The sequence below is a fragment of the Scyliorhinus canicula genome, chromosome 24 (genome assembly GCF_902713615.1).
Source record: "Scyliorhinus canicula chromosome 24, sScyCan1.1, whole genome shotgun sequence".
NCBI lineage: Eukaryota > Metazoa > Chordata > Chondrichthyes > Carcharhiniformes > Scyliorhinidae > Scyliorhinus > Scyliorhinus canicula.
The window spans coordinates 4,178,539-4,206,431 of record NC_052169.1 but is presented as its reverse complement, the minus strand read 5'-3'; the positions used below and the strand labels follow the sequence as shown (position 1 = coordinate 4,206,431).

The following is a 27,893-nucleotide window of genomic DNA, read 5'->3' as shown; positions in this document are numbered from 1 at the left end:
CAATATAGGTTTTTGATCAATAAGAGGATCAGGGGATCTGGGGAGAAGGCAAGAGAATGGGGATGAGAAAAATATCAGCCATGATTGAATGGCGGAGCAGACCCAATGGGCCGAGTGGCCTAATTCTGCTCCTATGTCTTATGGTCTTATCACGTCTGCGATAAGGGAAAAGACAATGGACTCCATTCATGCGATGCCTATACTTCCTCAGGAAACAAAGGAAATTTGGCATGTCCACAGACTCTTACCAACTTTTTATTTTTTTTTATAAATTTAGATTATCCAATTATTTTTTCCAATTAAGGGGGCAATTTAGCTTGGCCAATCCACCTACTCTGCACATTTTTGGGTTGTGGGGGCGAAACCCACGCAGACACGGGGAGAATGTGCAAACTCCACACGGACAGTGACCCAGAGCCGGGATCGAACCTGGGACCTCAGCGCCGTGAGGCGGTTGTGCTAACCACTAGGCCACCGTGCTGCCCTGACTCTTACCAACTTTTACAGATACACCATAGAAAGCATCCTATCTGGCTGCATCACAGCCTGATATGGCAACTACTCAGCCCAAGACCGCAAGAAACTACAGAGAGTCGTGAACACAGCCCAGTTCATCACACAAACCTGCCTCCCATCCATTAACTCCATCGACACCTCCCACTGCCTGGGGAAAGAGGCCAGCATAATTAAAGACCCTTCCTACCCGGTTTATTCGCTCTTCCAACTTCTTCCATCAGGCAGGTTACAAAAGTGAGAACACACTACTAACAGGTTCAAAAACAGCTTCTTCCCCGCTGTTACCAGACTCCTAAACGAACCTCTTTATGGACTGACCCGATTAATACTACCCTTCTGTATCCTTCACCCGATGCCGGTGTATATGTATTTATATTGTGTACTTCGAGTTGCCCCATTATGTATTTTCTTTATTTTATTTTAATGTACTAAATGATCTGTTTGAGCTGCTCGCAGAAAAATATTTTTCACTGTACCTCTGACAATAAACAAATCCAATCCAATCATATATAATGTGAACTGTGTGTAATCTTAAGAAATGTTTAAAATTTAAAAGGGTTCAGAAAATGAAGCCATCCGTGTATATTGATGATGTGTGTTTTCTCTCTAGGAAGGGAGGTGTTATGGGATGGAGAAGGCTTTGGAAATCGACCTAGAGAGGTCATCAAAGTTGCCACCGAGGCAGGAACGAATGTCCCTAACAGGAGAGAAATTGCTATGTAAATACAAATATTGCCTTTGTCTGCTGGTGTAAGTGGCATGAGAGCTGCATGTTATGTAAAGTGCTGTTTAATGGGAATAGTGTGTCAAGGTTAAGAAATTATATGTAATCAGCTATTGTTAGGGTTGAAGTTTAAATAGTTTCCTTTCTTTGGGTTTTAAAATAAAAGAACCAAGCCCTATTTCTTATATCACTATTCCTGGAATGAATCAATCTTTCTGCAGCATCTTAAAACTTGTTAGGGCTCTGGTTCATTCTCTTAGTTAGTGTTGAGGGCTGACTAGGCATCTGTAACAATTACAATAATTCTTACTATTTCACTCCCCCATAACCTCTTGCCACTGTTGCACATCCTTAAATACTTCTTTGTTCTGACCTATTCTCTTTACTGAGAAGTCAGCATGGTGGCACAGTGGTTAGCACTGCTGCCTCACAGCACCAGAAACCCAAGATACAAAGACACAAGTACCTCAAATGCGCAAGGTGAGTCATCATACAGGACGCAGAAACAAGGCCCCCCCACATTCTTTGGAAATCAGCTATGGACTTGTAACAGGCCATTATGTGAAGCCATGTTTATTTCCTGCTTTTAAAATAGGGAGCTGGACTGCAGATGGATTTCACTGGAATCAATCCACCTGCTGAAAGACATTCAACAAGCCAAAGTAATAAACATTAATACCTTGATAGTGGGAGAAGGGCTCTTTCCAAACTGTTCCAAAAGTTCACTTGAAAACCAAGCTCCTGAAAATTCAACAAGCTTTGTAGCTGATGGGAAATCCCCTGCTTTACAAGCCATTCACTTCAAGTAAAGCATCAACTCACCCAAGTTGCAGGCGTGACCCGAAAGAGACAATAGAATTGTAATTGTGTTATTTCACCTTCATCTGTCTAAAGTCTGTATGAGTTGGGTAACTGAGGGCGTGTTCATAAGCTTATAGGAGCAGAATTAGGCCATTTGGCCCATCGAGTCTGCTCTGCCATTTGATCATGGCTGATCTCATCCTGGCTTTAACTCCACCGTTCTGCCCGTTCTCCATAACCCTTCTACCCATTAGCAATTGAAAATGTCTAAATTCTCCTTAAATTTACTCACTATCTTTGCTGTTGGAATTATGTAAATCAGGACAATTACAGGGTAAACATACACTGATCACAGACAGTAAGAAATTAAGATGAAAATTTAGCTCTTCCAACTTCAGGGCACAGTACGGGTGGCACAGTGGTTAGCACTGCTGCCTCAGCTCCAGGGTCCTAGGTTCAATTCCGACCTCAGGTAACTGTGTAAGTTTGCACTTTCTCCCAATGTTTGTGGGTTTCCTCCGGGTGCTCCAGTTTCGTCCCACAGTCCAAAGATGTGGTTAGGTGGATTGGTCATGATAAATTGCCTCTTAGTGTCCAAAAAAGGTTAGGTCGGGTTTCTGAGTTATGGGGATAGGGTGGAGGCATGGGGTGCTATTTCCAAGGGCCGGTGCAGACTCAATGGGCTGAATGGCACTAAATTGCATAGCAAAACAGCAGTGGCTTATTCACTGCTATGTGGAAAATGAAAGATAAATTGTACACTTAATTAGTAGACATACAAACTGAAAGGAGTTTCAATTTGAACGTTTATTACATAGCACTGTACAGTAATGATTAAACCAAAGGCAGAATACGGATATATTTGTGTTCAATGCTAACATTTACAGCTTTTTTAAGTCACCTAAAAATATTTCTCCCACCTTGTTCTTAGAGCTCAATGGGACCTGCAAGCCCTTCAATTGCTCAGGTTCTGCTGCATAATAATGTGGGGAGGTGAAAACCTGTCATTAACATATTTTAAGAGTTACTGGATAGTCTGGTTTGATTTCATTACATCCCCTTTTCTTTGGCGGGGCCACCGAAACCAGTGATGGTTTCCACCACCCCCCACAGGCTGAAATTGGCCAATTCAGCACAGGCCAGTATCTGAACCTGGTACCATGTCAACTCCTTATATTAGACGATAACAGACGTTACAAAAAGACACTCCAATATTTTTAAATGAAGATGGTGTCCAACTTTCTAATTGCTAGCAGGAGCATATCTGAACAATTTAGTTCAATAGATTTTGGGTTAAAACAGAGATTTCTGGACGCATAGAGATATTGCAATCCAAAAGCACTAATTTTGTTTGTCCATCTTGCCTACAGATTCCTCCCGTGGTAGTCAGCTCTGGATTTGAATATTCAAAACATAAAATGTTCAAAATTATTAAGGCCCTGTGATTTATTTTTCATGAACGGGTACAGGAAGCTTTTGGCAAATTATTATAAATAATTCAGGGGGAAGGGAAGTGGAGAGAGTAGTGTTTCAAAGTATTCTTTTATATTGTTTTCAAAACTTTCAAATTTCTCAATTTGCGCTAGAACAGTGAAATATGGGCAGAACAGAATAAAACTATCAACCACTGTAACACCACCAGCATCTGAAGAGCAAGGGCCAGTGATCATTCCAGATGTGGGCCTTTTAGCAACAGCTTCTGCTAAATGATCTGTTGCTTTTTCTTACATTCTAAATGAGACTACATTAAATGACAATAAGAAGAATGGTCAACATCCGTTGATGTTCGTGACCTATCCGCAGTTGTGAATGGGATGGCAAGAAAATTTGGAATTCAAGCTAAAATGTGAATTTTTACATCCTAATTTTTAGTACACACATCAGCTGACAAATGTCATACATTAAGATTATTAACACATTTAATAACCTGATTTCTGGCCATATCAGGGTCAGGCACGGCACCCCCACCCGCCCAGCATCACAGAGCAGTTGCACATGGTGCTTCCCAGCACTGTCCAGCTCAGCTCTGGGCCAAGTCTGAAATGATGGTACCTATTTAACCTCTGGGAGTCAACGGAAAGCTCCCTCGTGATGTCCAGAGCCAATGTGATAGGGATTTACTAAGTCAGAAAAGGAACAAATGATTTTAACATACTTTTTTTGGAAAATAAAAGTGATTACTCAAACAAAAGAAAAAGCTCCAACTAGGTGCTCCTTCCCATTTAACCTAAATAGAAATTAAAACCTGCGCTAGGATTGAACATTCTTCACTCCAAGGTTGAAGAAATGCAGTACCTAAAGCCATAAAGGCAAATATAGGAAGACTATGCAACATGTACCAACAACAAGAATCTTCTCAAATAGCAGATAAAATAATGCCATTCCAGAAAGCAATAATACACTACTCAGGGGCAACTACCTAAACAAATGCTGCAGCATACTATGAAATTATGGTTAGTGTTTAATGGTCCCTCTGACCACCCTTAAAACTATTTTACAGCAAATCTGTAAATTATTAAATGAAAGAGCAACGGCCAACGCATGAATAAATAAATGAAAATATAAAAAGGTGCAAATTTCCATGATTAGCTTAAGAATATTTACACAATTTAAATGTGCAGAAAATATTTAAAACTAGATACAATTAAAAATGATAAAACCCATGTGATTAGGTGAAAAAAGCAACCAGATGGAACATGGGGTAGGTTATGAAATTTACAGCCAATTAGATGTCAACATTGAATAAAAATGCAAGGTCCGATTTGGAATAATCTTGAGATCTTCACTTGCCACATGAACAAATACATAATTTAATTCACAATTATGTAGTTGGCACTGGAGTGGTTCCATCGCTAAGCGATACAAGGGGAGGTTAAATACAGTAAACAGTTACAGGCTATGTGGAGATTGTTTTCTTAGGTTCTTGGTAAGGTTTCATTTAAGTTTAGTATTCCACACAAACACGTCGAATAGCACCAGAGTGAAGGCATTGGGGGGTTTTCCTCATTTAGAATGAAACAGGGAGCTACAGCAGCTTAATTCAGACCCCTCTGAAGCTGCAAGATAACTGGATTAGAAAGATCTATGATCAAAAATTGATAATTGCAATTTTAAAGAGCAGTGGCATAAATTACACATGAAAAAGTACAGTACTTAAAACTGAACTTGGACAAGACAGTTTTGTGGATCAAAATACTTTTGTAGTTGAACCCTGTAAACTTCAGACCATTTATCCTTCTCCTTCCTCCCTTCCCAAGAGATTTCCAGAAAGTGGCTTTAAAAAAAAATTTAGTGTACCCAATTAATTTTTCCAATTAAGGGGCAATGTAGCGTGTTCAATCCTGCACATCTTTGAGTTGTGGGGGTGAAACCCACGCAAACACAGGGAGAATGTGCAAGCTCCACATGAACATTGACCCAGAGCCGGGATCGAACCTGGGACCTCGGCGCCGTGAGGCAGCAGTGCTAACCCACCGCACCACCGTGCTGCCCCAGAAAGTGACTTTGAAGCATCTGGAATACTAGTATTTTGCCATTAATCTCAAGGTTAGAGCTATTGAATGGGAAGATCTGAAATTCTTTATATTAAAACACATCTAAAATAGTGTCCACGTTCACTAATTTTCCCCATTTTGGCGATGCCTTATTCAGGCTGCATAGCAACAGTAAAGCTTTTCATTTTCACTCCTGTTCATCTGTAGCATTTTTCACATAATTAGGGTTAGGGTTTGAAGTAATATATCCCAACATGTCAGCTCTTTTGAACATGTATACAGTATACACAGACTTCATTTTGTGCACATGAATTCTTTCATTTCAAAGCAGTCTAGCTCCCCACTGGTTTGTTGCCACGAGCTCAGGTAGGGATGTTGGTGGTTGTCGAGTTGAGAATTCGTGATCGACAATCAATATTGGAAGCTTTTGAAAGTTCTCGCTGAAAAAGGAAAGCAGAGACATAAGGTTGACAGATTAAGTTCAAATATACTCAGAAGGACACACTATCTCTGGAATATTTTGAAGATATGCCATTCAGCAAGCAAATTTTCAAAACAAAAAACACCCAAAACCTTTCCCATTATTCCAGCAGACATTCCAGCATTTTGATAGGGAAGCATTGATAGAACTCATGTCAAGTATCAGAAGTAAAAAAAAAACAAAAGCTGGCAAATGGGAAAACACGGTGTGTGATACTAATACTTTACGATCAGGAAAGCAGCAAATGCCATGACCCAAAACACAATGCGTTTTATTAGGTACAGCTTTGTTTGCAGTGTAGGTCGGATTCAAAGTTCTCACCGATGCTCTCGCACCACAGTTACAAACATGCTTCGTCAAAGCTCCCAAAACATTACCTAAACTGAAGCAATTATTTGAGAAAGTTGGGGAACAATACACCTAATCTTGCAGCACATTAAAATACAGTAGGAGAAATCAGATTGTTTGGAAAATATGGATCCACTGGGAAACCAATAGGCGAATAACACGTGTAGAACAAATTGTATAGCAACAGGAAATGCTGAAAACCTTAAATACACCAGTATGGAAGAGTAACGGTGACTACACCGTTTACACTTGACAAGAAGAAACAGGATTATAGTATGGTTAAATTTACTCCATTACTGATAACACAAAACATTGTGAATCCAATATTGCAAACTCCACATTTAACAAAAATTTGATTGGGGGAGCTAAAGGGACTTCAATTGTAATTCTAGTATAACCTCCATTTCCTTTACCCACTAATACTGGTCTCCTCTGCCTCTTCTTAAATAACATGCAAGATCGAATTGCACTGGAGAGGTAACCGAGGAGATTGGCCAGAATTATATCAGGGACTAAATTAGGACGACAGGAAGTTTATATCTTTAGGTAAGACGGTGGAGGGCTAATTTGATTGAGGCGCTTAAAACAATTGAAGGTTTTGGTAGAAAGGATACAAAGAAGCTGTCTCCTCAGGTAGAACAAGGAAGCATTAATCTAAAATTACAGCATTTTTTTTTCAGGAATGAAATCAGGAAGCAATTTTTCCACAGGAAAGAGTGATGGAAATCCAGAATTCTCTGGAGGACAGGTAAAAATATTTGAGATTTTGATCACAGTTGATCTAATTAATTGATTAATCGATGAACAGTCTCAAGGGGCTGACTTATCTCGTGCTCTTTTGTTCAAGGGAGAGGGATCCAGCCTGATTTTGCCCTCCCTATACCCGAACATTATCAATACAGCATCGCTACAGTCACACCCTGACGGAGATCAGTTGACTGAAGCACTTTTGGAATCTATTAGTGATTCACTGCCTCAAACAACTGAAGCATTTGAATGACAAAGAACCCGAGGAATGGATAGGTGTTTTTGTGATATTTTAAACAATAGTCCTTTAGTTCTCCAATCGTTGCTTATAGCTCAAATCATTTGCTGTATTGGATTGACATTGCATTAGTCGAAAAGCAAAAAATTCAGTTGTGAAGCAAAGATGGAAATACAGTAGAAAAACTGCAGTCTTTGCAGGTGCTCAATTTACCCAAACATTACAAGCAAATTGACCATGAAAGCAGTGCCATCTACCAATCCCTGGGAGTTGTGTTTCTTCAGAATAAAGTATTACAACTGTACCGATATACCTACCTTGGAAAGTAACAGATTTGAAATGCTGATTTAGTCAAATGAAAAATAAACAACATTTACGCTGGCTTGATACATGCTCAGTGCACAGAATGAAACAGGAGAGACGCACGTCAGGCAGGCAAAACAAAGAAAACAAAGCTAGGATTGGCTAGTGTGCAGTTATAATTTTCCCACACACTACACTATCAGCTGAGGTGAAGGGAAGCAGACAGAAAACAGTAAATAGAAACAGAGCAAAGGGAAAAGTGACTCTTGGTCACCGATCATCTCCACTTGGCACACACGGGTTGCAAAAGCAGGTCAGCTGCCTACCAGCAAGAGTCATCATGGCGTTCAGTTGACATATGAAACGGAATATTGCCGTCAAGAGGCAATAAATCCATGCGTGTAGATAGAAACAGTGCATCATCTACAATAATATCACAGCGATCCTTTCCCAAAAGCAGCACGAGTACAAATTTGACGGGAATTTGTAAAGATAGACAATATTTCAAGCACACAAATTTTGCACATAACTGTGCACCGGTTCTGTGCACATCTTCACTTCTATCATGTTGTACAACTGATTAATTTAATGATTAATAAAAGGTCAAAATATTTTTCCCCCCCCCCCATCATCGGAATCACATGTCAGAGGATCCAAAAAAATGGGAGAGGTTAAGGTATTATTGGATAATTACTGCTGTGGTCTTGAAAGCATTGGGGTAAAGATAGCCTTCGAGTATGGATGCTAAATTGGGATGGCAAATAACTAAGCAGATGAAGAGCGAAACAATATAAATAAAACAGCTTTCATGCAAGCATGCCTTAAACAATCAGCAAACAAGAAAACAAAATGGCAGCACACAGTCAGGAACTATGAACTCCAATTTAATATTCAACTGTCCTAGCTGGGAATACAGTAAATTATGTCAAAAGAGATCTGAAAACTAATGGGTAATAAACAAAAACACTTGCAATTTCCCATCCCGTTTTGCAATCCGGACTAGCTGTTAAAGAAGTCATTGTACATAGGATGCTTTGTGCGTTAGTCTCAGTGTATTAATGCCTCTAGTTACAAATATGCGTTTCAGGTTAAGGTGCCTGATCCTCAGCTAGTGAAGAATTATGTGAACTCAGTTTAATAAATCTTTCTAATCACAGCGAACGTGTATTAGAGCACATTGAAACTGCAGCTATGAGAACAGGACTGTGTAGTTAATGGTTTTAAGGCTCTAGTGCTGACTACAAGTTTGGAAACCCTTAATGGTGGATTACCATACCGACCTTGAAAGTGCTGCTGTATAATTGTGCAGGCTCCTACTGTGGAGCCAAATCCATCTACAAACACAGAATAAAATAAATTATCAGGATTCCAATAGCAACTGAGAGAAGAAGGATTATTTACTGCAAACTCATTCTAACCAAGGTCTCTCAACTCAATAAGCTAAGAACACACCAGTTTTACCATTTACACAATGTTCAACACCATTAAAATAAATCTACAGAATCATAATCATTACAGTGCAGGAGACCATTCGGTCCATCAAGTCTGCACTGGTTCGCTAAAAAAGCATTCTACCTAATCCCACTGTCCTGCCGTATCCCCGGATCTATTTTCAGATAGCAATCCAATTCCTTTTGAATGCCCGGATTGTACCTGTACCTGCCTCTACTCCCTTTTCAGAAAGTTAATTCCACACTCCAACCACCATATGGGTGAAAGAGTATTCTCACTTCTATTACATTTGACCATTATTTTGAACCTGTGCCCTCTAAGAAGCTGGGGGTGGAAAGTCTCTCACTAAATAGTCAGAAAACAATAAACGGTTTGCGAAGAGCTATAGATATGGACTGATTTACTATATTAGCAAATTGTCCAGCAGGGTTTCATGTCAAGCAACAGCAGTAAATGTGCATAGAAATAATCGAACATTTAACTGGCACTGCGCAACACCACTGAAACAAGCTGCAGGTTAGAAGCAGAGCTGGAATTCTAGGAAATAAGTAGCACTAAAACTGAAGCCAAACGGGAGAATGGAAACTGCATTTCCATTACTCACAGGGCATACTACAAATACAATATTCATCATAGGCATCATCCAGATCATTCTACCTACAAACTGGTCAGCTAATAAGCTGTGAAATCTGAGATATTAATGATTTGAAATAAATATGTAAAATACTCAATTCTACACGGCAGTTCTTTCTCCTTTTTCATGAACGAGGCGGAAAACTTTATTCTACTTCCCAAACCTATCCCATGACCTCCAACACCAACTGTGTGCTGCCACAGTGATTGGTAGATGACTGCAAAAAAGTAAATTACCGCAAACTCAGAATAAGTGGTGGCAACTGAATTTACGCTGAGATTATGCTGTGGGGTGGAGGCGGTGGACGCACCACTCATTGATGTTGCATTTAGGTGAGAAATATTCTCTTTGTTCCTTTCAATGAGAGCGAAACGTGGGGGCTTTGTAGCAGAATATCCTGGTGTACGCACAGATTGTCCTGGCTAAAAAAAAGTAGGAAGGAGAGAGTTAGATTGGAAATACTGAAGACAACATCATTAATGTCAGTTACTAATGAAGCACTTTTTGTATTCAATTTCCTTCCCTCCCCCTAGCAAAGACTAGGTAAAACAAATAAAAAGTTAGCGGGGGCGATTTTCTGACCACATCGTGCAGAGAATAGCCGATGAGACCCTAAGGGTTCGCGTCAGATGTCGAACGGTGCGCGCAGTCCGTGGCACCAGACGTGATTTGGTTTACACCATCGCTGGGCACAAACCAGGTGAGCATATTTGAATCAGCATTTAAATTTTCTCAAACCATTCAACGCTGGCATCTTCTGGCTCCTGGAATTCTCCGCCCCCACGGCTGTATCTCCCAGTTCCTGGGATTCTTTGCTGCTACAGCTGGCATCCATGGCTCCTGGGATTCCCCCACCCCCACCCCACACGGCTGTATCTCCCAATTCCTGGGATTCTTTGCTGCTACAGCCGCATCCGAGGCTCCTTGATTTTCCGCCGCCATGGCGTTATCTCCCGGCTCCTGGGATTCTCTGCCCCCCACAGCACGAATCACTACTGCTCTCCAACAACAGAGCAGATACGATAACCATGCTGGGGGCAGGGCTCGGAAGCCATTGGAGCCCCTGGGTGGTCAGGGACAAAGCAGTGACTGGCAATGCCAGGGTGCCAAGGGGCAGGACCTGAAGGGGGGCAGAGCCACGTTGCAGTGGGGGTAGAAGAGAACTTAAATTGAGGGGGCTGTCATTTGGCGATCCCATAGCAGTGTGGCGCTCACTTGGGGCACTGATGCCAGCTAGAAGGGGTGAGGCATGGCTAGAGACCCTTTGGGAGGATCCTGATGCCAGTGATCCTTGGGGTGTTTGAGGAGGGGAGGGACCCTGCACACTCAGATTAGGGGACCCTTTAAAAACAGTGCCTCGATTTCTGAGACCAGGCTTGCCAGCGCCTTTCACTTTTCCGGCTCCAAATAAATGACCAAATGTGGGAAAATTGCGATGGGAATCGTGCTGGAACAGCTGGCGGGTTTCACACCGGTTTTCCCACTGGAAATGGTTTCGGAGAATTCCGCCGCCGGTATTTGAAAATTATATCGCTCCAGAGTCTTAACCCGAGGTAGAGAATAGCAGTGGCACAAACAGAAAAATAGCTTTTGTAATTGTCAAATATTTTTAAAATTCAGAATATATTGCAATAATTGGAGGCAGTGAATCCTTTTATTGTGATGACAATCATAAACAAGCACCTGGCTGCGTATTTACCGAGAAAGCAAAATAAAACATGCAGACTGGTGACTGACCTTGCGTCCAGACAGTGGGGGTCGGGAGATGGGTGAGTAACAGATGCTACCGCCAATGGCAGAGCGAAGGGTGCTGTTTGGGGTGGCACTGGCGATCGACGTACCATTTAGCTGAGACAAAGCCGGAAAAAGGAGGAAATATTAATGCATGGGACTGTGCAGCAGAAAGGGCAACAGCACATCAAGCACAAACTAGAGTTTAGTGGCAACACAGAATTTGCATTTAAAACACATCCAAAGCTTAGAATTGTAGCTCAGCAGAAGCAATACAGAATAAGCAAACTGTGCTCTTGTATGATCCATGCTGTGCAACTTTTCAATAAACATGCAGAACACCCTAATTTTCCACTGCCACAATGGGAAACATAAATTTTAACAATCGATGACTGTGGACATTTGGGAGAAATGCATAGTAATATTTTTTTTTAAATGAATACCCAATTATTTTCTTTTCCAATTAAGGGGCAATTTAGCGTGGCCAATCCACCTACCCTGCACATCTTTGGGTTGTGGGGGCGAAACCCACGCAGACAGGGGGAGAATGTGCAAACTCCTCACGGACAGTGTCTCAGAGTCGGGATCGAACCTGAGACCTCGGCTATGCAGAGTAATATTAAGTGATTCACTCAAAACTCACAAGATGGGTTCAATCAAAATTTGGGTCTCTTGCTATTACCGACCCAATAGCAGACTCGGTGAGTCAGATAGATGCAAACTCAGAACCTTTACCAGTAGCCATTATTATGGAAGATACGAATATGTAGCCCACGTCAAAGCAGTCAATGATGATCATCAACTGGTTTGTGGGAATAAGTAATTTCCAAAAATGAGAATAGTGAATGTGCATCCAGTGTGCGGTCAATAAGGTCCAGACAACAACAGCTTTTGAATGCTCTTTACCTTCCGTGATTTTCCTGGGGTGTTTAGAGTATTAAGCCTTCGCTTGCTTGGAGTTTTTGGGGCACTTCCATACAGCATTTCCTCTTCAATTAGTTTGCTCTTTTTCAGTTGCTGCAATGCAGACAATATCCTGTTATTTCCCAATTACATACCTGCTGTCATTGCATGGCATATTTATACAATATCTGATCATCTTTGGCTTCTATGATAGATATGCCGAAGAGGCACGAATGAGCGTCTGTTTTCTAAACATCCGGTTCAGTGGAAACAGATTCCTTCACTCTGAAGACTGGGTATTCCACAGGAGTTTAAAAAGCCTCAGAAAAAGAGCTGTTGAAACTCTCAAGGAAAGCCTTGGATCAATTCATTGAAGACGTGCCAGACAACATTGGCTGTTAAATATATAGGTCTAGTGGCAGAGTACATGTGTAGCATTCACTTTGTCGTCAGCACTTTTGCAGATTTGCAATCAGTTTGCAGAAGGGAGGGAACTGTTTATCTGCAACCCTTCCCAAAGGGCAACACTGGCAAAGATCCACGGATAAATCAAACAACCCATATTGTTTAACAGCATAAGCAAGAACAAAGTTAAATTTAAGTTTGACCTCACCCGTTCTTGTTTCTCTCGCTCTTTTCCCAATTTATGCAGCTCCCATTGCTCTGTCACATAACTCATGAAATTCTGTCCATTGACCTGAAACTGGGAATGATGCTCTTGCTCCCAAGCATCAATCTGAACTTTCAACTCTTCCTCCAGCTAAAGTAAACAGCAATTTGTTAATTCCCTTTCACAAAGCATAAAGTTCCTTTTATAGATTTAACTGAAATATTGTCCAGCCTCTCCAGATATTGTTTTTTTAATATAAATTTAGAGTACCCAATTAAGGGGCAATTTAGCGTGGCCAATCCACCTAACCTGCACATCTGTTTGGGTTGTGGGGGAGAAACCCACGCAGACACGGGGAGAATGTGCAAAGTCCACACGGACAGTGACCCAGAGCCGGGATCGAACCTGGGACCTCAGAGCAGCGAGGCAGCAGGGCTAACCCACTGCGCTGCTCTCTCCCCAGATATTGTTGCTTAGCTTTAGCGAGGCAACCTCCTTTACATCCAAGGCAAAGTAACTGAAATATTTTAGTGGCTAAAGACTGGAGTCCCTGGAGTAGGAAAGGTGATTTAAGTAACTAGGTACACAAATCACAAAGCAGGTGCATAGGTACAAAAACGCTGATGAAATGTTGGCTTTTATGATAAGGTGGTTGGAAAACAAGGAATGAGATCAGTTGTAGAGCCCTAGTTAGTCTTCACTTGAACTTTGTAGTCTGTTCTGGGCACTGCATTGAGTACAAGTTGGCTTTAGAGGGGTACATCATAGATTTACTGACCTGGAGAAAGGGTTTAAACTATGGAGAACAGACTGTATAAACCCATCTATTATTCTCTGGAGTTTAGATGGCTGAGAATGATATAATTGCACCGTTTCAAATGATAAAAGGATGCAATATAGGATAGATAGAGAAAAGTTATTTGTTCTGCTGGGTATACTAGATTACAAAAAATAGAGCTGGGGCATTCAGGAATTAAACCAGCCAGCACACAAGGATGGTGGAAATGTGAAACTCTCCCAAAAGGTTGCCGATGTAAAGTCAAATGAAAATTTCAAGACAGATATGTAGGCTTATTTGATAAGGGGATATTCTACTGCAGGTGATATGCAAAGTCAGGTGAAAGGAAATACCATAATCTAATTAAATGACACAACAGGTTTAAGGGGATGTTTAGTCTGCTCCCGTCCCTATGTCTGCAGATTTTAAAAACTAGGTGTTAGTATTGTTTCCTGAGTTGAGGGTGGGTTTCGTCCGGGTGCTCCGGTTTCCTCCCACAAGACCCAAAAGATGTGTTTGTTAGGTAAATTGGACATTTTGAATTCTCCCTCAGTGTACCCGAACAGGCGCCGGAGTGTGGCAACTCGGGGTTTTTCGCAGTAGTTTCATTGCAGTGTTAATGTAAGCCTACTTGTGACAATAAAGATTATTAAATCAGAATGAGCCTCATTCAGCAGATACCCTAACTTTAGAGTTTTGAATGAGTGTTTAAAATCACATCAACGACTCTGCTTAAATAAAGCATGCAGTCAGCGAATTGAACTGCTATAACATTGATAACGGGTATCAAAGAGTATCACTCTCGTGCTATTATTTGAATAATCATGTGAACCATAGCTTTTATATGATATTCAAAACATAGACACATTTTGTTACATACTTTAGGCAGCATTTTGTAAAGCTTTGTTCTCTGCTTCTCTTCTTTTAACAGATTTCCCCCTCGATTGGCGAAGCGGTTTGGGTCTGCTGCTTTCTTCTGCAAGAACAATTTTAAAATATTTTCACATTCAACGTCTCTTTCAACCTGGTTAAACGAGCTGCTCAACTGTGGGTTTGAGCAACAAGATGAGCATCGAATCTTGTTGCTTTATCAGGAACTCCATCAGTAGTAGGAGTTTGAGTAACAGGAAAATAGACAGTACAATCTGCTTAAAACAGTAATCATAGCAACAGGATCCAAGTCCTACTGTATAGAAATGTTGGCTTCTCACCTCAAAGCTCAGGTAAAGCTTCCAATTTTCTTCCCACTTCCAGACACCCTCAAACAGCTGCTGGTGTGCTTGGTAATACTGTTTTAGTCGATTGAGCTCCCGATTATTCAGCTGCAATAAGTCCTCTGTGTAGTCCTCTTGAGAATTAAAAAACCCCAGATCAAATCCAGTAGTTTATATGGCACCAATCTAAGCTAAGTTTCAACAATAATGTTGAATTTCAAGTTGCAATTTGAAGAGATTTAAAATGTACAAACCCAATTGCTTTTTGCAATTTCTCAATGATTTGATAAAAGTTTAATCCACTCAATTTGCAACACAGGAATAATGAATTTGCTTCACACACAGATAAGTTGCTAAAACTAAAAGAGGATGCTAACATTCTCCACCCCGCCCCCACTGGACAGGTACTTCAGTCAATGTGCCAATTGGAAGCAGATGTGAAAATGCACAAATCTTGGCAGACAGCCAGCTGTGCATGGAGACTAACCAAGAGGCAATTGTTAAATATTTCAAGCATAATAGCCTGACTACAGCATGGCTGAAATATTCATTTAAGTGTGGCGGAATCGGAATGATCTAATCTTAAACATTTCTCCAATTATTGTGTTTACAACAAACCTTTACTTCATGAAACATCTATCCTCCAATCAGTTTTCTGCAATTACCTTTCTCCTCCACCTTCCCAAAAAATGTACAAATAAAACAGGAGAAAGCAACACATCCCAACTGATGCAGTTAACAAATGTTGCAGTATCCATATCCAAATCAGAATTATTATGATGTGTCCAGCTCATGGGAATACTAACAGAAAAGAAAGCAGGTACAACATTCCAGACACCAGGCCTGTGTCCTACCTGCTATTAAACTGATTAAATACCCATGTTATTTGGAATAAAGTGAAAATTGAAACAAACCATCGTGAAATGGAGCAAATGCTTGCCGCTGTGCAGAACTAAAGAAACATTTCTCCCAGTATGTTGCCACCTCTTGTCTGATTGCTTCAATCACATTTTTCATGTTCTGTTGTTTGAATATCTCCAGACGCTCCAATTCTGCCTGCAACTGGACCACAACACACGTTTCTTATAACGGATTCAATTCAGCAATCTGGATTGCTCCCAACAAAATATCGAATGGAATCTAAAGATCCCTACTTTTTTTAAATCGTTGAATAGAAATTCTTAATTAGATCAATTTTTTTTTAAAAGCAAATCTACGTACTGTGAGACAGGGTGTTACACTGACAAATATGTTGTGTTATCAAATAATAGCTAGCTGTCATAACATGATGAAAGTAATCACGCAGTTTAGGTCTTGAGATTTTTGATACATTGTTAACTGATCTCAGTGTGAATGGCTGCTGCTTGGCGTGGGGGGGTGGTGAAGAGGAAGAAATGAAAAAAAAATGAAAATCGCTTATTGTCACGAGTAGGCTTCAAATGAAATACCGTGAAAAGCCCCTAGTCGCCACATTCCGGCGCCTGTTCGGAGAGGCTGTTACGGGAATCGAATCGTGCTGCTGGCCTGCTTTCAAAGCCAGCGATTTAGCCCTGTGCTAAACAGCCCGAGAGTGGGTATGCAAGTTGAGAGGGGAGGGAAGTCTGATCCCTGTTTAATGGACCCAGCTGTACAGTGACACGAGATATGGGCAAGTGCCATCAATGGGAACAGCATATTTGGTAAAAGATTTGAAAGTTGCAAGGATTTGAGATTTCACTCTACAAATATTAACATGCAAATAGTTAATATATCTGAAATTCATTTTCCAAGGTGCTGAACACTGAATGGCTTTAAAAATAAGGTATCACATAATCCATATGCTATTCGACCAGATTTTCATCGTAGCAGAACGTTTAATGGCACCCTTTATTAATTACATTTGCTTCTGGATAAGTTTATCCATAAAGTTGCTGAGAGCGTAGTGAGAAAAAGAGCAAGAAACAAGTCACCTCCTTAACCAACAGGATTTAAGGATTAGGAAATATTGCAACAGAAAGGACCAGAGGGTGAATTCTTCTCTTTTTAAATTTAGAGTACCCAATTCATTTTTCCACTTAAGGGCCAATTTAATCTAGCCAATCCACCTACCCTGCACATCTTTGTGTTGTGGGGGCAAAACCCACGCAAACACGGGGAGAATGTGCAAACTCCACAAGTACAGCGACCCAGAACCGGGATCGAACCTGGGACCTCAGCGCCGGGAGGCTGCAGGGCTAACCCACCGCGCCACCGTGCTGCCCTCAGAGGGTGAATTCAATGTCAGATCAATTACAGAACAAAATGACACTAAGATCGGATAAAGAAAGACAAAGGAAAATCATTTTTAATTCAACTTTTATAAAATCTCTCTTCTAATAGTTCAGTGCCAGGAAGGTTGATGTGATTAATTATTTCCAATTAAAAGGGTGTGGGTTTCTAATTACTAACAATAAATATCTGACCAGATTAGTTTGTATCTACTGCACAGGTACAGAAATTTCATAATATTCATGCTAGTGAGGTAGTCAGCAAAATGCTTTTTCTGTCAAGTTGCACAGCATTGAGAACAACTTTTGGATATTCACATTTAACTGTTTGGTCCTCGCCCAAAGTTGTTGTAGCACATCAGCATGGATAACAGAACGCAATTAGCCTCACCATTATTTCGACAAATTCTAGCTTAATGTTCAAAGTTTCAACAGCTAACTCAGATACTTACTGCCTGCATAGTCTTCGCTCTGGAACCAACCATGTGTACAGAGAAAGCATCACGCTCTTCACAGGAAACCTGCAGCCAGTCCCATAAGTTAATTATTTGATCTCGCAGCTCTGAGCATTTAATCTCATTCTGAGCTCTTTTCACCTCCAGCTAGAGAAATAGGCATCACATTCAATCAGATATAATAGATCATTCAGAATGCAATATAAAGTAAAAGCCCTTAGTTACAGCAGACAACATATGGGCAATATTTCCACAACATTCAACAACTTATTTGCATCACTGCAAAAAAGCAGAATTTAAACTTCAACGTTTTTGAACTGTCAACTCAATGCCTGTTAATACTGAATTAGGGAATGTTTTGTTTTTGTTTAAGGCTACCCCAGGTTCAGTTTATGTAATACAATTACAATCAGCAAAAGACAACACTAATTTAGTTGGATTTGAATCCAGATTCTGAAGCCCAATAAGATCAAATGTAATCCATACACTAACAAATGTGGACAATACACCAGCACTCACATCCCATTAATGAATATTTTTTAAATTCAAATTCTAAGCTTCTAAATCGTTGTACTCAAATTCTAGAAACAAGCTTGAATGCTTTCCAGACTACAAGTTGCCAATTAAGGCAAACGGACAGGTTAAGGGAGTGGAAATTAATTAGTTTGCATTTAAGATCAGCCAAGATTATACTGAATGGCAGAACAGGCTCAATGAGCTGTATGGTCTACACCTGCTATCGCTCACATTATATCAAGTAGCTTGCGCTCATTAAATGATTGCTGGTTTGCATCAGCAATCCTCATGTTTGATAAATGCAATCTTAGATTTAATTTCCCGGAAATGAGCCAAGTTTCTTCTTAACAGATTGTAAAAAGATGTTAAGTCAAGATTTGCTTTGACAGGAATATTGACTAACTGGAGGAAAAGATAAATGAAACAGCAACTGATGAACCAATTCCACAAATAGAATGATAGTCTTATGGAATGGCTGAGAGACAGTTAACTTGCTGCACTAACCTCAAAGGGATTCAGTCTGAACAGACATGGCACAAATCTCTTCTAATTTAAAATGGATGCCCACTGCAAACATATCAGGTTAAAGCAAATGTCTAGAAAAAGTCAGGCAATCGTAGCTTGCAACAAGTATACTGAATTTACAAAGTGGGAATCAAGCTGGGTGCAAGACAGAAATTGCTTCATTTCACTACGACCGTTATCCTTTACTGGCCTTGATATGTTAGCAAAATTAGGACAAGAAATTGGCAATCCATCTATGTCTATCATTCCGATTCATCTCCTTGGTTAGGTGATCAAAGATATAACAGCACAATTCAGCAAGAAATCCACATTTATTCCTATTAAATATGTCCAAAAACAAACTGCTAATTTATATCACAGCTACTTATAGGATTCGGTACATTTTTCAATACTTCTAAAAACAATTAACTGAAGGATTTGGAGATGTTCTGAGGATATGAATGCTTCCCCAGAGATGCAATCCTAACACAATTTCATTTACAAACCTGTTGAAGCAGTGTTTTCAGACCAACAATGTTCTCATTGGACAGACAGAAAGCATCCTCATCCTCGCACACAATATCTCTCTCAAAGCTGGTATCTGGAAGTTGATCAAGTTCCTCCATACAAAGAATTATTTCTTTCTTTGTTTCAACAAACTCAGCCCTTCTGCGTTCCTAAAAACAAGATAGGTCCATTAGGGAACTTAAGTCAGATTCCTTACCTGCAGTACATGAACATCACACAAGTTTAATTTATAGCGTGCAGGCTGATGATTTGTATCATAGATTAAATAGTTCTGTATTATTTTATGCTCTATCATGATGAGAAATAGGAAGCGTATATCATTGGAACAGGGTTAGGCCACTCAGCCCCTTGAACCTGTTCTACCATTGAATTAAATCATGCCCAATCTCTACATCACCTAATTACATCACCTAATTACATCACTTTTACCCAGAAAAACATCCTAAGGGGTTACCATTGACCAGAGGCTTGGCTGGACCAGCCATTTAAACACTGACTATAGGGATCAGAGGTGAGGAATTCTGCTTCAAGTCATCTTCGACACCGCAAAGTTTGTCCATCACCTACAAGGCACAAGTCAGGGTGTGATGAAACACTGCCCACTTACCCGAATGAGTGCAGCTCCAACATCACTCAAGCTTGACAACATCCAGGATACAGCAGCCAACTTGATCAGTCACCTACCATGTTAAAATATTCATTCCATTGAAGCTACTTAGGAGTTTTGGCAGGGTATAAGTTGAATTTCACTTTCCAGTGAATCCCCCAGGGATATTGCCTTGCCAGATCTAGCTTTTGTTATCTAGGAATTCTGGTGGCCCATTATTGGGCCTCACTTCATTAATTAAACTAGTCTGGTTAATGGGGTTAGAACTGGTTTTCAAAAGTGGGATGACCTCTACTTGTCCTCGGGGAAGGGTTCAGACGGTTAAAATAAATGTCCTTCTGAGGTTTCTTATTTTCAGTGTCTCCTCAAATTGTTCTTTGCTAGAGTCACTAGATGATAGTTTCCTTCCTTTTGGCAGGCCAGACCCTGAGGATTTGTAGGGCATTTCTTCAGAGACAGTTTGTTATTTTATTACTGGGCAGCTAATATTGATAAAGTACTGGCGTGGCTCAAGGGTCTGAATGCTATATGGGAGCAGATGGAGTGGTTCTAGATTGGGTTGCCTTGGTAACTGCCTTGATTCCATTTTCCCCTGCAAAATTTACCTTGGGTCCGGTAGTGGTGTCCACGCGGAGGATTTGGAGTCAGTTTAGACAACATTTTAAGCTCAGCTCCACATCATTGTCAACCCCTATTTATAAGGATCATCTCTTTGCACCAGCGGGTTTAGACTCGGAAGTTCAGGTCATGGGGAAACGCAAGGGTCCTCTGGTTCAAACCCTATTTATTCCCTTATTTTTCCCTTTCTTTTGTTTTTTGCTATTACAATTTTTACCCATGGATGATTAATGGGCCTGTGACTTTAATGCAGACATTGCCTTTAATTCAAGTTGGAGAAATCAGTGATGACTCAGTTTGACTGACTTGGTGGAGGCCAATGAACTGAATTGAAATGCTTGGCTTTGCCAGTATCTCTTGGTGATTGGTCCGTATTTCTCTGGAGTGTTTCTTTCTCCTCAGTAAGGCTGTTTTGTTTTAATTTCACTTTCGGTTCAGAAGCTGGAAGAAGCATCTCTGATTTTCTTTCGGAGAAGATGAAGTCTCTCTAAAAATCCAGTGTCAGAACTCATCATTTTCTCCAGTAAGGCAGGGTGTTGTTTTATTGACATCGCAAAGGATTGAGATTAAAATTCGGACTGGAAGCTGGGTTTGATGCGAGACAAAGAGTCTTAAGAGAAGTAGACTCAAAGGTGCACCTTTGGGTTGAAGGCCCAGTTTAATAAAGGCTAAAGTATCTCTCCAGAATAAATCCTACTGCCTATAAGTACTGAATGAATGTTCCTGCAAGAAGACCATCACTAACTGTACACCGGTGGCTTTGATCACTTAGCGTGCTAGGAGGACAGCCTCCTGAAAAGAATTCAACACCGAAAGGAAGGACTATTATCCTTTTTTTCTTAATCCTCATTATTTTTACACCTTTCCACCCCCTCTGTCTGTCTTGTGTGGATAGAGAGTGGGACAGTACAGTGGAGGGATAGTAGATTAGTTTGCCGTTATTACTGGATATTTCATCTTTATTTCTGTTAAAAATAAACAGTAATTGTGTTTCAACTTACAAACCTGGTGACTGTAAATTATTGGGCAGCCAAGAATCAAAAATTTTGGGAATAGGGAATTTCAAAAATAGCACATTTGGTAAATTGGTTGAATGCAAATTTACAAAATTCTGTAGTTAACTCTGCATAGATATCTTAAATTTCTCTTTACCTTTTCCACATTAAGTGAAGCAATATGCTCACGAAACACATCAAGTTGTTCAAGACTAGGAACAGTGTCAGCATCAATGGGGTAAACTGTTCTACATAGAATATCACAAAGCTCCTCATCTTGTTCTTTAAGGCACTTCAATTTCAGCATCCTCTCTTTCTTCTCCTTCAGGAGGACCTCTAACCGTGTTCGCAGATCTTTCTCCAGCTGTAGCATTGTGCAATCTTCATCTTCAGGCTGCCAGTACAAGTTTGAAACATTAATAAGAGGTCTGCCTTTCCCCAACCTCCTATTCAAAAACAGCCGATTTCTGATGAAACTTCCTCTTACCATACATACAGCCAAGTTGAGTTCCTGACATACAGCATGTAATTCCTTCTGGCACATATCAATACTCTTTTTCAGCCGCTGCCTCAGATTTTCTTCCTCTGCAATCATCATATCCAATAAGCCCTATGTGGAAATGGAGGATGATAAATACTGGGCACGTTTTAGATTTGGGAATCAGCTACATTTGGATTTTAGGTGAATTCATTGTTTGCTTTTTACAAGGACAGACCGTAGGCAGCAAAGGCAATGTTCGCATGGTCCAATTTGCCCATGCTCTATTGTATGCCAAATATAAATGATGGCCCAATTAATATTGACAGGATTGTATTGTTTAAAGCCACACCCCACAGATGAAAGAAAGACAAACACAGTCAGCCAGCAAAGTCTGGGATGCAAGTTACATCAGCAGAGAATTAGTTCTTCTGAAACTCAGAAAGCTGATCAGGAAATGTTAAATGAAGTACAACACATTTAAAAATTGTGAAAGAATCTGTAATTAAGTCAAGGTGATATATTATAACACCTACAATTCTGCATATTTCCATGATGTTACCAAATAAAGTAGCTTAAAGATTGAGTGTAATTTTTATTTCACCCATTTCCACTAACTTTCAATCTTCCCTTTGGAAAGGGACCGTGTGTGAAAACATATTAAAGACAATATCCAGCTTAAATTACATGGGGATGTTTTTGCTATTGTCTAACCAGATATAATACAGTAAAGAGTCACTATGGAACAAGAGAATAACAAAAGACCCAAAACTTGTAGCAATACCAGAACTACTTAGGTTGGAAGAATTGACAGAAGTTTCTCATGATGAATTTTACAATGTTTAAGTGAAAGTAATTAATTCTGAAAAATGTTTTTGCTGCTTGCCTTGATGTGCTTTTTCACAACTTCGGTTCTTTGCAATCGCTGATCTTCAGGGATCCCTATCTCTTCCCAGATATTCCGCAGATGGGAAAGTGCTGCATTGAGACAGGTCACTGACTCTGTGGCCAGTGCATCACTGTAAAGAGGGGTGAAAATGTTCATTTCTCTGGTGACAGCAAAATATCAGCATGAATCTACATAACAAATGTCAAAAACGGAAGAGGGTTTATTTCGCCTGCATCTCAAACCAAAACAGAAAATTCAAATCCAACAAAGACTCTTTAGAAAACCACACACACTTAGAGAAGTATTCATCACACTGTTAGAGAGGTATTCATCACACCGTTAAACATTTAGTGCGGGACTGAAGGTGAAAAAGCAATTTGTTGTTGCTGACAGATTAGACCACTCTATTTCACTGACAACACTGTCAATGGGAGAAACAGGTTCAGAGAGAGGGATGACTAACGTCCTGCAGTATTTATTTGTGATAAAAACTACTGAAATAACGTAGAAGTGCCAAAATTGTCAAATAAACTCAACCAGGAGCAAGCGTTCAATCTGAATGGTTGAAAATCACTCTTTTGGCAAGATCAGTGCAAAGAGTAAAATAATTTATTTTTCTAATACATTTTAAAATTTGGCCATGCAAATTTAAGGAAAGGATATTGATCTGGAGGAAGTTACAGAGATGGTGAGTGGCAAGACCATGAAAAGATGGGCTAAAATTTAATGCTGAAGGCATTGGAAAACTGAAGTAATTAATGCAGGATATGGGACAGGCACCAAAATTTTGGATCTGCTGATGTTTACAGAAGATGGAAAGTTGGTCAGATCATTCAAGCAGTTGAATCTGGAGGTTTGAAAACCCTAGATGAGTTACAGCTAAGATAGATGTTGAGGTTAAAAAGCAGGAGACAGAGGAAGCTTTGAACTGTTGATCTTAGTGAGACAATATGGTGTCAAAGTTCAGTTTGGAATGGAAGCGGAGGTTGTCTGTTTCAATTAGAGACCATGGCCAGGGAGAATAGAATCAGTGCCAAACATCCAAAGTTTGTGGTCTCCCCAATAACTCAAGAGAAAATTCTCTAAACGTTCAGCAACTCATAGATTATCATAGAATTTACAGTGCAGAAGGAGGCCATTCGGCCCATCGAGTCTGCATCGGCTCTTGGAAAGAGCATCCTACCCAAGGTCAACACCTCCACCCTATCCCCATAACCCAGCAACCGCACCCAACACTAAGGGCAATTTTGGACCCCAAGGGCAATTTATCACGGCCAATCCACCTAACCTGCACATCTTTGGACTGTGGGAGGAAACCGGAGCACCCGGAGGAAACCCACACACACACGGGGAGGATGTGCAGACTCCGCACAGACAGTGACCCAAACCGGAATCAAACCTGGGAACCTGGAGCTGTGAAGCAATTGTGCTATCCACAATGCTACCGTGCTGCCAACTCACAAGAGCAGAAGCCGCGAGGCCTATAGAATGTGCAAATGGGAATTTAAAATGGAAATTAGGAGAACAAAAAGGGGACATGAAAGAATACTAGCAGGAAGAAACAAAGTTGTTTTGCAAGTACATGAAGGGTAAAACGATAACTAGGGAAAGGGCCCATTAAGGACCACACTAGTAATTTGTGAGTAGAGCCAGAGGACATGGGTAGGGTTATAAATGAATACTTTGTGTCAGTGCTCACTAGTGAAAGGGCTGGTGTGGGTATAGAAATCAGGGAGAAGGACAGTGATAAAATTAAAGAGATTACCAGAGAGGAGGTTTTGTGTGGTCTGTCAGGCTTAAAAATAGACAATCCTCCAGGACCAGATGAAATGTATCCCAGGCTGTTGAGCGAGGCAAGTGAGGAAATAGCAGGGGCACTGGCAATGGTTTTCAATTCCTCTCTGGCCACAGGAAAGGTGCCGGCGGAGGATAGTCAATGTGGTGCCATTATTCAAGAAGGGATAAACTAGGAAACTACAGGCCAATCAGTCTAACCTCATGATGGGGAAAATATTGGAAGTAATTCTGAGACACCAAGTTAATTTGTATTTATTAATAAGTGAAAAGCCATAATCCGGCACCTGTTCGGATACACAGAGGGAGAATTCAGAATGTCCAAATTACCTAACAGCGCATCTTTCGGGACTTGTGGGAGGAAACCGGAGCACCCGGAGGGAACCCACGCAGACACGGGGAGAACGTGCAGACTCCGCACAGATGATTTCAGACAGGGCATAAGAGGAATAGGAGAGAAACTACAGAATCAAATTTAAGGCAAGGGAAACATTTTGCCTGTTGAATAAGGGCCATTAATCCTGTGTGAATTTTCGGCAACATTTTAATGTGAAATCAATGTCCTGTTGAAAAACCCAAAACAAGCATGTTTGATGCATCATATTTACTTCGCAATCGCCCCCGGATACACTGTGGTTTACAGTTTACTTATGCAGTCATTATGAATTCAGAAATCTTTTTAGATATCAATTATAGTTATGTAGCAGTCAAGAATTCACAAGTTCACATGAAAATATTTTCTATTTGTGATACAGTACTCCAGTCTCCAAATTCAGAGAAAGCAAAACAAGGAGCCTCAGTTGTGGTCGATTTCAAAGTAATGAAAATGTCAGTCTAAGCAAATTCCTGCCTTGCTGTGAAATTTACAAATATCTTTGCCAATGGATCAATTCCCAGAAACTCAATTTCTTCAGCCCAACAACTTCAATATTACACATATCTTTATTTAAAATTGCTAATACCAACTGTCTAAACTGGGGCTTTGGTGGCTGGGAGTCGTCAGTGTCCTGGCGGTTTTGGGGGGGGGGGGGGTCAGTATCCCAGGGGTTAGGGGAGGGGGTCAGTGTTTTCCAGGGTTTAGGGGAGGGATGTGTCCCAGGGGTTCAGGGAGTGTGTGTTCAGTATCCGGGAGTGGGGTTTTTAGGGGGGAGGGGGTAAGGGAAGTGTCAGTGACCGGGGGGGTGGGTGTCAGTGTCCCGGGGGGGGGGGGGGGGGGGGGGTGTCAGTGTCCCGGGGGGGGGGGGGTGTCAGTGTCCCGGGGGGGGGGGGGGGGGTGTCAGTGTCCTTGGGGGGGGGGGGGGGGGGGGTCAGTGTCCTGGGGGGGGGGGGGGTGTCAGTGTCCGGGGGGGGGGGGGGGGGGGGTGAGTGTCCGGGGGGGGGGTGTCAGTGTCCTTGGGGGGGGGGGGGGGGGGGGGTCAGCGTCCTGGGGGGGGGGGGGGGGGGGGTGTCAGTGTCCGGGGGGGGGGGGGGGGGGGGGTCAGTGTCCTTGGGGGGGGGTGTCAGTGTCTGCGGGGGGGGGGGTGTCAGTGTCTGGGGGGGGGGGGGGTGTCAGTGTCTGGGGGGGGGGGGGGTGTGTGTGTCAGTGTCTGGGGGGGGGGTGTCAGTGTCTTGGGGGGGGGGTCAGTGTCCTGGGGGGGGGGGGGGGTGGGGTCAGTGTCCTGGGGGGGGGGTGTCAGTGTCCTGGGGGGGGGGGGGGGGGGTCAGTGTCCTGGGGGGGGGGGGTCAGTGTCCTGGGGGGGGGGGGGTCAGTGTCCTGGGGGGGGGGGGGGGGGTCAGTGTCCTGGGGGGGGTTCAGTGTCTTTTGGGGGGGGTCAGTGTCTTGGGGGGGGGGGGGGTCAGTGGTTCGGGGGGGGGGGGTCAGTGGTTCGGGGGGGGGGTCAGTGGTTTGGGGGGGGGGTCAGTGTTTAGGGTGGGGGTCAGTGGTTTGGGGGGGGTGAGTCAGTGGTTTGGGGGGGTGAGTCAGTGGTTTGGGGGGGTGAGTCAGTGGTTTGGGGGGGGTGAGTCAGTGGTTTGGGGGGGGGGGGGGTGAGTCAGTGGTTTGGGGGGGGGGTGAGTCAGTGGTTTGGGGGGGGGGGCAGTGGTTTGGGGGGGGGGGGGCAGTGGTTTGGGGGGGGGGGGGGCAGTGGTTTGGGGGGGGGGGGGGCAGTGGTTTGGGTATATTTGGGGGCTGGGATCTCTCACCTTCTCCTCATCATCCCGCAGTTGGAGCCGCTCCTCCCGCGGCGCCGTGTAACCGGCAAATAACCGCCCGGTCCCGGTGCAGGTCCCGGTCTCTCCCTCTCGCTGTTGTCTCTCAGTGTCTCCGGGCCCCGGAGTGACTCTCTCAGCGCTGACTCTCCCGGTCCCGGTGCTGTCTCTCTCTCCCCCGGTCCCGGTGCTGTCTCTCTCTCCCCCGGTCCCGGTGCTGTCTCTCTCTCCCCCGGTCCCGGTGCTGTCTCTCTCTCCCCCGGTCCCGGTGCTGTCTCTCTCTCCCCCGGTCCCGGTGCTGTCTCTCTCTCCCCCGGTCCCGGTGCTGTCTCTCGCGGTGCTCTCTCCCCCGGTCCCGGTGCTGTCTCTCTCTCCCCCGGTCCCGGTGCTGTCTCTCGCGGTGCTCTCTCCCCCGGTCCCGGTGCTGTCTCTCTCTCCCCCGGTCCCGGTGCTGTCTCTCGCGGTGCTCTCTCCCCCGGTCCCGGTGCTGTCTCTCTCAGTCTGTGTGACCCTCTCTCTCTCAGTGACGGTTGCTCCTCTTTCGATTCAAACTTTCCAACCGCCGGGAGCTCCCATTGGTCACGTCCTCCAAACGTCACGGCGCAAACCAGACATGACCTCACCGCCTGGACACGCACGGCCGGCGCCGCGTCACCCCTTCCCACAGCAGCAGGCCATTCAGCCCCTCCATTCAATCCCTGCAGTGCAGCAGAGGTCTGAAAGGGCAGCCTCACCTCCCCCACCCAACCGTTCGACTCTAATGGCAACTTAGCGTGGCCAACCCACCAAACTCCACCCAAGGCTGCAATTCAACCCAGGTCCCTGGCGCTGGGAGGCAGCAGTGCTAACCACTGTGCCACCTGGTTCCACGTTTCAATCACCTCATCACTGATCTATATCCTGGCTTCCCTCACCTTGGGACGCAAAAGTGACCTCTAATGAAAATAGGGGTTTGTGTTGAATTGCTCTTCAGTTTCCAATAGAAAAATCGGGCTGGATTAGCAGAGTGGGCTAAACAGCTGGCTTGTAATGCAGAATAAGGCCAGCAGCACAGGTTCAATTCCCTTACCGGCGTCCCCAGGCATCGGAATGTGGCGACTAG

At 42.7% G+C, this 27,893-nt stretch overlaps 1 protein-coding gene across 2 annotated transcripts; it reads right to left on the bottom strand.

The window, feature by feature from the left end:
• Positions 1–2,829: 2,829 nt before the first annotated feature.
• prc1b (protein regulator of cytokinesis 1b) lies at positions 2,830–27,027 on the bottom strand. 2 transcript variants are annotated; one of them, XM_038784229.1, is made up of 14 exons: positions 26,786–27,027; positions 22,808–22,940; positions 21,931–22,053; positions 21,601–21,837; positions 19,202–19,372; positions 17,673–17,822; positions 15,889–16,036; positions 14,972–15,108; positions 14,641–14,736; positions 12,986–13,132; positions 12,376–12,486; positions 11,476–11,586; positions 10,049–10,160; positions 2,830–5,975 (listed from the first exon to the last, which is right to left on the bottom strand). In XM_038784229.1, the coding sequence occupies exons 1-14, from the start codon at positions 26,797–26,799 to the stop codon at positions 5,947–5,949; spliced, it is 1,719 nt and encodes a 572-aa protein (XP_038640157.1). In that variant the 5' UTR covers positions 26,800–27,027; the 3' UTR covers positions 2,830–5,946. The 2 variants fall into 2 exon arrangements, with proteins under 2 accessions (XP_038640157.1, XP_038640156.1); XM_038784228.1 differs by having other exon boundaries at positions 9,975–10,160; positions 26,786–26,799.
• Positions 27,028–27,893: the final 866 nt, after the last annotated feature.

What these genes read in the sequence shown, in the direction of transcription:
- prc1b (XM_038784228.1), bottom strand. An exon ending in TTGTGAAAAAGCACATCAAG is followed by an intron (nt 22,054 to 22,807) that starts GCAAGCAGCAAA and finishes ATTTCCACATAG; the next exon opens with GGCTTATTGGATATGATGAT. An exon ending in ATTTGCTCCATTTCACGATG is followed by an intron (nt 15,109 to 15,888) that starts GTTTGTTTCAAT and finishes TTAATTCTCAAG; the next exon opens with AGGACTACACAGAGGACTTA.